Raw genomic sequence first — 12535 nt, 5'->3', positions numbered from 1 at the left:
TAAAGAAAGAAAAGAAAAGATAATTGAATTCACCATTGTGATCCAGTCATTAACATGAGTCTGATTCTTTCTTACTTTAAATGCTGATTCCAGTCCAGCACAGTCCTTGAATGCTAAACACAGAAGGCTGGCAAGTCTGCATTCAAAGTCCTCAATCTTCACTTTGAAATTCTTGTAATCCTGGTCAAAATCCTAAAGACAAGTTGCTTAGTTTCGCAGTATTTTTGCAAATGTACTTCATAATGCAGCAGGTCAAAATGATCAAACTTGTGTTGTTTGTTTATGTAATATTCACTGTGTTTAATATATTTTAGCATTTTCTAACACTTTAGGATGCCTTGTTTATAATCCATGTATTTCTAAGGCTAATTTCATTTACCATACATTTAAAATGTTTCATTAGTCCTTCCAATTCAGTGTAAAAATCAACACTATTTATTGGAATACTATGGAATTGTCTTATCTTATTTTATTTGATAGATGGTATGATTTGTAATGCACGTTATAAACTATGATTTTCTTGACCTTGGCTTTAAAGGGGTCCTGTTATGCAAAACCAAATTTTCTTACCTGTTGGTAGCTTTTTTTGTGTATTTCAGATACCCTTAGCTCCTAAAAAATGGATTTCAAACCATGGAGGTTCCGCTGAGATATTTATAAAACACTTTGTAATTTGAAACTTTAGTGACATATTTTGCCATAGTCACGTCAGCAGATATAGCCATACATGGTAGAGGTTACAATAAAAAACTTTCACCGAGTCCGCCATTTTTTTTCAGTTGTAGTCCGACGTAATCAGTAAGGTCCTTATTTTTCGCTATCCTCTTGTTGTGGGGCAGACTTTCTCGTACATACACATGCATCCTCGGCTGTTGTCATTTCTAAAAACAAGCAGCTTTTAGTTCTAACTTATATCTGTCAGTAAACTCAATATGGAAGCGCTAAAAAACTACAGAATGGCTGTCGTGGTGGAGATGCAGTCAAAGGGGCCTAGCCCAGAGGACGGCGTTGGCACGTAAATATGATTGCCTACAAAATGGCGCATTCTGAAGAGACAGTCTGAAAAACATCTATTCCCAACTTTGACCAAAGCACCACCATTACATGTGATGTAGACCACAGGGAAATGTTTTACAATTAGGAAAAAAAAACATAATTTGACACCCTTAAAGATATTTCAACTTGAGTTCTCTAACTTTTGGTTTATAAAGGAATCTGTGAAAAACCTTAGTGAAAACAGTAAATATGTGCTGCTTATCATGTGCTGGAACCTATTCAGCTTACTTTGGGGAGAGGCAGGGTACACCCTGGACTGATCACCAGTCAATAGGACAGAACACAGACACACAATAAAAACCTTTCACACTCACATTCCACACGTTCTACAATTAATAGTCTCCGATTAATCTAACAAGCATATATTTTGTATTTAGCATGCTTAAGTGGACACCAACAATGTCCTCTTGAGAAAAATTCACCTGAGATGTGGAATCCAGAAGGCTGTGATTGCTGTGTATCAACAACTGGCAGTGCTCATTGAACTCAACATACATCTGAGCTGCATGTTCGCTGTAGAATTTGCCTTTTGCTCCACCAAATTCCAGTTTTTCCATCTTTTTATATTCCAGCATTATTTCAAAAACGTCCTGCAAAACAAAATAATATATAGACGGGAAACCTACACCTGGATGACGTCCGAAGATACAAACAGTGAACCCTCACCTCCAGTTGTTGCATGCGGTTAAGGAAGTAGTTGAAACGTGTGAAAATCATAGCAGATGAGAAATCCCAGGGTGCATTTTTTGCATGGTTGCCCAAACTCTCCCTTTGGCTCTGGTAACTCTCTTTAAAACATCGGAAGACTTTTATCACCCTCGTCACCATTTGTACACCTTCATCTGGGTCCTCTCGCAGTAACAAGTCTGCGGATAAATAGGTAGATGCCTGTAAAATAAAATAGTGCATGTGAAAATCAGGTACACAGATTAAGATGTGAAATAATCTCTACATATAAATACATTAGCACAAGTCTTACCTGTTCAATGAGCAGATTGCAAAGCTCCTGAAGTAAAACCACAATTCGTGTGGGCCTTTGGTAAGCTTGGCAGTTAGTCCAGATCAGGAATAACAAGTGAAACAGCAAAGGGATGGACACCTCAAATTGAGGGAGTCCGTCTTGTTCCAATCGAGACAGTTGGCCATACAGTGGCTGTAGATGGAGGTCTATGTCTTTAGCTTCTTGGAGTGCTTTTGAGAATACAAATGTTAACTAAATATGACAAAATCACTGGTGGGACCTCCAAATTCTAACACAGATCAAGATGTACAAAATATGCCCCAAAAGTAGTCAAAATGAGAGTTCAAACCGCTCTAATTCGCGACACCTCTCGTTATTGTAATGCAGCAATAATATTAGATTTCATTTGTATTGCACTTAACATTTGAATAACAAATCTCAAAGCGCTACAGAGTAAAAACATAATAAAAGCATTAAAAATAGAACGTAAAAAAAAAAGATTAAAATTAGCTATATGCTTTTTTTAAAAAGGTAGGTGTAATGGCAATCTTCACCTTCAAATGTTCCAATTTATTGTCATTACTCAACAGGTTTGAGGGAGTGATCCTACGCAGTAGCAAACATTGTATATGAAGTGAGGTCCAGTCGGAAATCCAGTTTATGCATATTTATTAACGAATTTGCAGGGTGAATGAAACATACCAGGGATTATTGCAGTGATATTGTGTTATATGTTCTCCTGCCTGTTGCTGTTGTCTGCTGTGGTTTGCTTTTTGTCTGCTGCTGTCTGCTGCTGGTAAGAACGGTTTGTGCTCCCACACCTGAGTCCTTCCTCGTTTGGCTCACCTGTGCTCCTACATATGCCTTCCCCCCTGCGCTGCTCAACCAAAAAGCCCGCCACCTAGTGACAAAATAAAGTAATGCCAACACAAAAATAAAGATGCCTTAAATGGCTCCTACACACCGGCCCCTAATTGTTTACACTGTAACAATTACTTGAAAGGGAGCCATTCAAATTCACTTTTACACGATTCTTCTTCTCAGTTTTTTTTTTGTTTTTTTTTTTCAAAATAAAAATATGTTGGCATTTATAGTTCATTAATCTTGAATCTTCATTAATCTTCAATTTCAGTTTGGAGGAGACATATCTTGGTTATTGGTGTTTCCAGTACGTTGTTTTTAGTCTTTTCCTTGTCTTTGCCTTTTCCTTCTTTGTCTTTTCCTTTGTCTACTTCATCCTCTTCTTCCACCACTTCTTCTTCTTCTTCTTCCACCACTTCTTCTTCTTCTTCAATTTGACAGGATCATTTTCAACACTACTCCCAGCAGTTTGAACTTATTTTCTTTTCCTAGTCAGTTGCAAGAGTGTGGTCTTTACTTTTAAAAGCCAGGCTATTGCAATCTTCAGTGTCATCCAGGATGAGAAGTAGTGGATGAAATAGTTAGTTGGGTTCAACTGACTTTTGACAATGGCATTTACTGTGATGCCAGGTTTGATCTCTGGATCATCAACAGAGACTTTGGATTCAACTTGCAAGATTGGCCATTCTTGGCTTGCTTTCCAGAGAAAATCTGGTCCTCTTATCCAATTTTTGTAGCCTAGGAAGCGATCTGCTGTCAGCCCTCTTGATGCTGCATCTGCAGGGTTTTCCTTTGTGCACACGTATCTCCATTGTGATATGTCGGTAGCATCCCTTACAAAAGAGACTCTGTTTGCTACAAATGTTTTAAAGCATTTGGTTTCGTTGCTTATGTATTTAAGCACGGTTGTGCTATCCGTCCAGAAATATGATTTCTCCAGTTTTAACTGTAGATCCTTTCGCAGCATTGTGTCAACTTTGACAGCGAGGACCGCTGCAGCCAGCTCCATTTTGGGAATTGTCATTTGTTTTAATGGTGCCACTCTTGATTTTCCTATGATGAATGCAACATGCACTTCTTTGTTTTTGTTTTCCAGTCTTAGATATGAGACGGTTCCGTAGCCACTCTCACTGGCATCCGAAAAGTGATGCAGCTGTGAGTGTGTGATATGACCAAAATGTGTAGGCTTCATGCACCGGTCAACTTTAAACTCCTTCATTTTGCTGAGATCTGCTAGCCATCCTGTCCACTGTTGAGAGAAAACGTGTGGTATGGTTTCATCCCATTCAAGCTTTTCCTTGCAGAGCTCCTGCATAATCATTTTGGCTGGCAGAGTAAATGGTCCTAGAAATCCTAAAGGGTCGTATACAGAGCTGACCACAGACAAAATGCCACGTCTAGTGTGTGGTCTTTCTGGTACAACAACTGTGAACTTGAACACATCAGTTTCCACACACCAGTGTAGTCCTAGGGCTCTTTCCATTGGTAGATTGTCCTTGTCCAAATCCAACTCCTTGATTTCTTTAGCCCTGTGCTCTTGTGGAATAGATGTTAATACAGCACGGCTGTTGCTGATCCATTTGGACAGAGTAAACCCACCCATTTGGCAGAGAGCAGTCAGATCTTTTACTAATTGTACTGCTTCTTGTTCTGTGGGAATCGAACGTAAACAGTCATCTACATAAAAGTTATGGCGTACTGTGTCTGTCACCTCAGGTGGAAAATGAGCTTGGTTGTCTTCAGCAGTTTTCCTCAAAGCGAAATTTGCACAACTTGGTGATGACACAGCTCCAAATAGATGTACCTTCATCCTATATTCAGTCAGATCTTGCTGCATATCACCGTCAGGCCACCATAAGAATCTCAGGTAGTCGACATGCTTATCAGACACCTTAACCTGATGGAACATGGCTTTAATGTCTGCCATCAAGGCAACCGGTTCTTGTCTGAATCTGATGAGGACTCCGATAAGTGAGTTGGTAAGATCAGGACCCTGAAGTAGTTCACAGTTCAGTGATGTTCCTTTAAAGACTGCACCACAGTCAAAAACAACTCTTAATGTTCCTTTTTTTGAGTGGTGCACACCATGATGTGGAATATACCACAGTCGTCCATCTTTTCTATTCAGCTGGTCTGCTGGTACCAATTCAGCATAGCCACTGTCAATCATATCTGTGAGGAAAGATGTATATTCTTTATGGAACTTTTCATTTTTGTTGAACTTGCGTTTCAGGCTCTGGATGCGTTGCTCTGCAATACAACGGTTGTTCGGCATGATGGGATCTTCTTCTTTAAAAGGTAAGTTTAAACAGTAATGTTCATCTTTAATCTTTGCATAGTGACTCACAATATCAAGAAACTTTTCCTCTTCTCTTGACATTTCCTCTGTTTCCTTACTGGATCTTTCACTGAAATCTTGGTTGTACTGTTTGACTAATACGTCCTCCAGGTTTAGAATAGATATTCTATTGACATCAGCAACAGGGCAGCCATTATGCCTGCTGGTGTCATCTCCTTTTAAAGGACCATAAATGACCCATCCCAATAGGGTCCTCACTGCGTATGGCCCGTCCTCCTGGCTGTTGACCACCTCCCAGGGTTCCAGTACCTTAGAGGCATTCGTGCCAATGAGGAGGTCGATGTCAGAGTCAATTTCAGGTAATGTGATATGATTTAGATATGGCCAGTGTTTCAAATCCTGCTGTTTTGGAATATTGTGTGGTGAAACTGGCATGGTTTTGTGTGTAAATACATCAGGCAATTGAATAAAGTCATTCGTATTTATCCTGGCTATTTCCAGTCCAGTGATGTGGTAGCTGGTTTCGTGTTTCACTTGATTCATGGTTTTGAGAAGGATGTTTGTTCTTTGTCCTGTAATGTTCAGTCTTTGCATCAGTTTTTCTGTGCAGAATGTGGAGGTGCTTCCATGATCCAAAAATGCATATGTTTGTAACGCTGTGTCTCCCTTGTTGCTTTTAACTTGTACAGGTACAATGGAGTAGATGGAGGGGTCATCCCCGGCCCCAATATGACCACAAGTATGCTTGGGAGGTGGGACAACAGTATTGGTTCCAATTGATTTGGTTTGTGTTTGTTCTGTCTGTTCAATGTGGAGTATTTGTGGATGTTGTTGTTTACAGATTTCACATAATAGACGATTTCTGCAGTCTCGACTTAAATGTCCTATTTTCAGACAGCCAAAACAGACTCCTTTTTCCTTTAAGAAGTCTATATTTTCTTTGTGCTTCTTCTTCTTGAATTGTGGACAGCACTCCAGTGTGTGACCACTCTTCTTACAGAACAGACAACTGTGAGATTTGACAATCACATTCCTTTTTCCTTCATTTGACTCCACAGTTTCTATGGGTATTAATGTTGTTGCAAAGCTGCTTCTTGGACTTGACTTTACTCCTAGCTTAGGGACGGATGAGGGTTTGACAGTTGATTGCTTAGTGTCCTGAATGTTACCAAACAGTGGATCAGAGAGTATTTTGATTTGTTTTTCAATAAAGTTCACAAAGTCTGGGAAAATGGCACGATGGCCTTGCTTCTCCTGTAGGTCACAGGCCTTGTTCCTCCACTGCTCTCTGAGCTTGTATGGAAGCTTTAGGATGATGGTCCTCATATTAGAAACAATATTAATTTCTTCCATATAGACCAGATTTCCCATTGCATTGGAACAACTTCTGAGGAATAGAGAGAATGCTCTCAATCCTTTTATATCCTCCAATTTAATTGTTCCCCAGGAAAAAGCCTTTTCCATATATGCTGTTGCAATATGATATTCATTACCAAAATGTTCCTTGAGTAGCTGTCTTGCCTTCTGGTAGCCCTGGGACGGAGGCATATGTTGGCAACTTTGAACCAGCTCTTTTGGATGCCCTCTAGTATATTGTTCCAAATAATGCAAACAGTCATAGGTGTCACACTTTTTCTCCACTCCATATTCAAATGCCCTTATAAAGGTTTCATACTGAAACGGATCTCCATCAAACACAGGTACGTCTCTTGATGGTAAAGAGGAATGGACATTCTGCTTAACCAATAAGGCATTAAAATCATGTTGTGCTTTTAGTAAATCAAGAATGTGATCTTGTTTGATGGCATTTGTGACAGGGGATGTAGTGTGACCTGTATGACCTTTAACATCCTCTTTTTTCATTTGTACAGTTGATTTTGACAGATTGTCAGTTTGCATTAAAGAGAGAGCAGCCTGTCTTGGAGTCATGTAATGAGCTTCGGTATATTTTTCATATATGAATTGTTTTGGCTTCCCGACCTTTGTGTCAGAGAGGGGCATTGTTTTCTTTGGAGCAGCAGCTACCTTGTGTGATTCAGAGCTCATTCTTGACACTCTTGATCCTTCCCTAGATCCCATGGTTGCAAAAACTTGTTCCCTTGCATTTGCTGCTGCCAGCTTGGTTTCCATTTCCAACTTTTCCTTTTCCATTCTGAATTGTTCCTGTTTTGCGAATTGTTCCTGTTGTTTTGCGAATTGTTCCTGTTGTTTTGCGAATTGTTCCTGTTGAATTCTTTGTTGTGATTAAATCTGATGTTTTTTCTCCAATGCAGCAGCCTCTGCCATGAGAGCAGCCTTTTCGGCCTGGACTCGAATGCGAGCAGATGAGGTAGAAGAGGTTGTTGATGTTATGGAACTGCGTGTGATTGAGACATTCGATGCACTGTCCTGGGCTCCAATATCAGAAAGTGTAACACATAAATGTTTATCATGGGCAAGTGGGACATGCATTTCATCTTGGACTTGCGTTTCAACTGAGCCATGTGTTTCAGAGACATGCAATTGGGACTCCTCTTCCACAGGGGCAGTGTCATGTGTGGTTAGCTTTTTCACTTCTGATAACCATTCATGCACAAGTTTTATGAAACCTTCGAGTATCTTAATCTTTTCTTGAAACCAGTCATTTTTTCTATCAAGTTCCTCTTCAGGCAATGGTAAGGTTAATCAATGAGGAATGATTTTCCCTTGCCTCTCCACACAAATGAATCAATTCATCCAAATAACCTCTTACAGCATTTGCATGTTCATCATTTTCATTTGAATGCATGAGTTGTTTCATTGTGTCCCTTATTTTAGCAGCTTTTTTAACACATGCTCCTATTGCTTTATGATAATTGTCAACTTTCATTTCCAAGCCTTTGGCAGTATACGTTATGGCTCTTTTTGCCTTTTCAAAATATTGCACATTTTCCTTTTCAGGATCCACATTTTTGCCACCTTGTGGCTGTACATCATCTTTGCCACCAGACATAATTGGACAAGTCTCTCCCTTGTGCTGCTTTCAGCTCCACACAACTCACCCTATAGAGCTGGCAGGTGTTTCCAATCACCCTGGCTGATGAGCAGCAGCGTGGCCGTGGCACAGTTTGTCCTCTTGCGGCTTTTTGATGTCCTTCGGTGTTCTTCTTGTTGTCCTTTTCACTCGAAGAGCAACGTTCTTACTTGATTGTAATGGCAATCTTCACCTTCAAATGTTCCAATTTATTGTCATTACAATCAAGTAAGAACGTTGCTCTTCGAGTGAAAAGGACAACAAGAAGAACACAGAAGGACATCAAAAAGCCGCAAGAGGACAAACTGTGCCACGGCCACGCTGCTGCTCATCAGCCAGGGTGATTGGAAACACCTGCCAGCTCTATAGGGTGAGTTGTGTGGAGCTGAAAGCAGCACAAGGGAGAGACTTGGCCATGGCACAGTTTGTCCTCTTGCGGCTTTTTGATGTCCTTCGGTGTTCTTCTTGTTGTCCTTTTCACTCGAAGAGCAACGTTCTTACTTGAATGTAATGGCAATCTTCACCTTCAAATGTTCCAATTTATTGTCATTACTCAACAGGTTTGAGGGAGTGATCCTACGCAGTAGCAAACATTGTATATGAAGTGAGGTCCAGTCGGAAATCCAGTTTATGCATATTTATTAACGAATTTGCAGGGTGAATGAAACATACCAGGGATTATTGCAGTGATATTGTGTAATATGTTCTCCTGCCTGTTGCTGTTGTCTGCTGTTGTCTGCTGCTGTCTGCTGCTGGTAAGAACGGTTTGTGCTCCCACACCTGAGTCCTTCCTCGTTTGGCTCACCTGTGCTCCTACATATGCCTTCCCCCCTGCACTGCTCAACCAAAAAGCCCGCCACCTAGTGACAAAATAAAGTAATGCCAACACAAAAATAAAGATGCCTTAAATGGCTCCTACAGTAGGTTTTAGCCCTTTTTTAACAGCATCCACCGTCTGTGGGGCCCTGAGATGGTCAGGAAGGGTGTTGCACAGACGGGAAGCATCAGCTTCCAATGCTCTGTCCACCATAGTCTTGAGCCGTGTCCTGGACGCGAGTAGACGGTGCTGTTGGCCTGACCGGGTCCTAGCTGAAGTGTGTGGTGTGAGGAGGTCGGTGAGGTAAGTGGTGGCATCACCGTGCAGTGGTGGGTGTGCAGGAGGACCTTGTACTCAATGCAGGCGGTGACGGGGAACCAATGAAGGGTGCGGAGGATGGGATTGGTGTGCTCATACTTCCTCACCCTCATCAGGACCCTGGCAGCGCTTTTCTGAACATACTGGAGCTTTTGGAGGCTCCTGCCAGGGATCCCGATGAGGAGTGTGTTACAGTAATCCAACCTGGAGGACACAAATGCATGGACAAGCTTCTCTGCAGCTAGCAGCAATGTTAGCATTTTACGGAATATTTTTTTTTTTTTACTTTATTTTTGTGACACCATTACTGATAGGTACCAGAGATGTCAAAGAGGACAAGTATTATGATAACCATCGAGCCAGATATGCAATTACAATGAAACATTGATTTACGAACCCCTCATGAACTTTTGTATTTACAAACCACAGACCGAATAAAAATATGCTTTGTTTGATGTACAAACGTTGTCTCAGTGTACGAACGTTTTATCCACCCAATGAGTGCCTTGCAGCACACACGTTTTATCCACTCATTGTGTGCCTCACAGCACACACATTTTATCCACTCATTGTGTGCCTCGCAGCACAAATGTTTTATCCACTCATTGTGTGCCTCGCTGCGCGAACGTTTTAACCACTCATTGTGTGCTTTGCAACGCAAACATTTTATTCACCTATTGTGTGTCTCGCAGCGCAGCCATTTTGTGCCTGGCCTCACAGTATTTGTAACTGGGCTGATCAATCTCCTGTGCTCTTTAAATTTAGCACAGCAGTGCTGCTGTTAGCTACTGAGTTCATTGCTCATCTTCATGCTATTTAAGTGTTTTTTAGCCTTTTTACAGTTTTTTTTCTAGTTTGTGAACTTAAATATGAGTCCAATGTAAGCAATGTACAAGCGATTTGTGGTTTGAAACTTTCAGAAGGTATCTACAGCATTGTCGACACTGTCAACATTGTCCGGTCGCTCCCCTCCCCCCACTTCCGCTGAATGCCAATAAGAATAACCAACAAGGTAAAGTGGATTTCAGTTTTTAGTTTTAATCATTGTAGCGATCTGGCTGTTTGTTAAATTAATTTTTTTTATTTAAATTCACTGAAATTCGTGAGTCTCCCGGAAAATTCGGGAGGGTTGGCAAGTATGGATACTTATCTTATCTTTTGGTGTGCCACTACTAAATATTCATATATTCATCTTGTTGAGCAATGTCAAACTTAATTATTAGGGGGGGCGCCTACAGTGGCGGCGTTGACTCGCTAGACCAGCAAACACTTCATAAATTAGCTCTTTGCTATGAGCTCTGACAGACCACTGCAACCAGGCGGTGCCTTAAGGTTTGTCAGTTGGAATGTTAAGGGAGTCAATTCCCCCATTAAACGAAACAAAGTATTCAATCACCTTAAACAACCGAACCCTAAAAGTGTCTTTCTCCAAGAAACCCATCTTAAGGCTTCTGACCAAGCACAACTTCAGAGGGGCTGGTTTGGCCACCTTTACAATTTCACCAAGTACGGCTAGAGGGCGGGTATTCTCATACATAAATCTGTTCCATTTTTAATGTCGACAGTTATATCGGATCCAAACGGCAGATATGTCATTGTCGCGGGAAGCATTGGTTGCAACAATTTGAATCTAGCTAATATTTATGATGCTCACTGGGATAACGAATAATTTTTCAAAACTTTTTTTTTTTCCGTCTGAACTTAAACTTTACCCATTTTGTCGTTGGTGGTGATTTTAATTGCTGCCTTGACCAGTCCTTAGACTGCTCTTATAATAGAAATCCCCACCCTTCAAAATCAGCCCGAGTCCTTTATAGAGCAATATGGCATTTCAGACACTTGGCGCTTACTTAACCCTAATGCCAAGCTGTTTTACTTTTTCTGTCCTGTACACGGTATTTTTTCTCAAATAGACATATTTCTTATTGATAATAGACTAATAACTTCTGTCTGCTCTTGCTCTTATGGTCCAACAGTTATTTCTGCTCATGAAATGGTTGTTGTCGACATCTCGCTCCCAGACAGGACATTGTCACGCTCTCCCTGGCGCTTCAGTCCCCTTTGGCCCTTTGAGTCCGATTTTACCACGTCAATTAATAACAGTATCGACTTGTTCACCTCAACCAACGTGAGTGCAGGTCATGCTTCGTGGGCAGGTCATTTCCGAATCTGCCTACAAAATGCTAATGAAATAAGAAGATGAAGAAAGAGGGCATCTATCAAAAAGTATCATAGATGTGCAGTATCACCTGATGCTGGCCTACTTAAAGAATTACCGTATTTTCCGCACTATAAGGCGCACCTAAAAACCTCCAATTTCCTCAAAAGCTGACAGTGCGCCTTATAATCTGGTGCGCCTTATATATGGACCAATATTGAGCCACAACAGGTCTCGCAACTACGGTAACTACGCCGACTTCATTTTCCCCCTTCTACGGCTGCTTACCGTAGAAGAAGAAGCCCTTCTTCTTCTACGGGGGAAAATGAAGTCGGCGGCTGCTTACCGTAGAAGAAGAACTTCTTCTTCTACAGTTTAGGTCTCGCAACTACGGGACTTCATTTTCCCCCGTAGAAGAAGAAGTTCTTCTTCTACGGGGTAAAATGAAGTCCCGTAGTTGCGAGACCTAAACTTTATGTAAAGACCCAAAAATGGCTCCTATAAAGAGACACGCTTACGATGCAGAGTTTAAACTCAAGGCGATCAGTCACGCAGTAGAACACGGGAATAGAGCAGCAGCGAGAGAATTTAACATTAACGAATCAATGGTGCGGAAGTGGAGGAAGCAACATGATGACCTGCGCCAAGTAAAGAAGACTAAACAGAGTTTCCGAGGGAACAAAGCGAGATGGCTACATTTGGAGGACAAACTTGAACAGTGGGTTGTTGAACAGAGAGCAGCAAGCAGAAGTGTCAGTACAATCACTATTTGTTTTGTTGACATTCCCTTTAGTGCACCTCCATCTAATGGATGCATAACGTAACCCCAGCCTCTACTGTAGCGTCTATTCTATGCGCCTTATAATGCGGTGCACCTTATATATGAACAAAGTTTTAAAATAGGCCATTCATTGAAGGTGCGCCTTATAATCCGGTGCGCCTTATAGTGCGGAAAATACGCTACTCACTAAAAAAGCTAAATTTGACATCATGGCATCTGAGGAAGCAGCGGCAGCATTACTAAGAACACACTAAAATGTTTACGAATCAGGTGCCAAACCCAGCAGATTACT

The 12535-nt window shown here is 41.2% G+C and overlaps 1 protein-coding gene across 4 annotated transcripts in view; it reads right to left on the bottom strand.

Moving 5' to 3' along the window:
- Positions 1-12535, bottom strand: part of si:dkey-233k19.3 (dynein axonemal heavy chain 11) — a 105071-nt gene that overhangs the window by 79710 nt on the left and 12826 nt on the right. For 3 of the 4 annotated variants that reach the window (XM_062063096.1, XM_062063097.1, XM_062063098.1), the window contains exons 6-9: positions 2036-2247; positions 1723-1944; positions 1479-1646; positions 76-192 (exon numbers count right to left, since the gene is read on the bottom strand). In XM_062063096.1, coding sequence (XP_061919080.1) covers positions 76-192; positions 1479-1646; positions 1723-1944; positions 2036-2247 — 719 coding nt within the window. Of the gene's footprint in view, positions 1-75; positions 193-1478; positions 1647-1722; positions 1945-2035; positions 2248-2719; positions 3076-12535 lie in introns of those variants that run through there. The other variant, XM_062063099.1, reaches the window with a different exon arrangement.

This window comes from Entelurus aequoreus, linkage group LG11 (genome assembly GCF_033978785.1).
Source record: "Entelurus aequoreus isolate RoL-2023_Sb linkage group LG11, RoL_Eaeq_v1.1, whole genome shotgun sequence".
In the NCBI taxonomy this organism is placed as follows: domain Eukaryota; kingdom Metazoa; phylum Chordata; class Actinopteri; order Syngnathiformes; family Syngnathidae; genus Entelurus; species Entelurus aequoreus.
The sequence above is the reverse complement of the archived record's forward strand: the minus strand, read 5'-3'. Positions and strand labels throughout refer to the sequence as shown.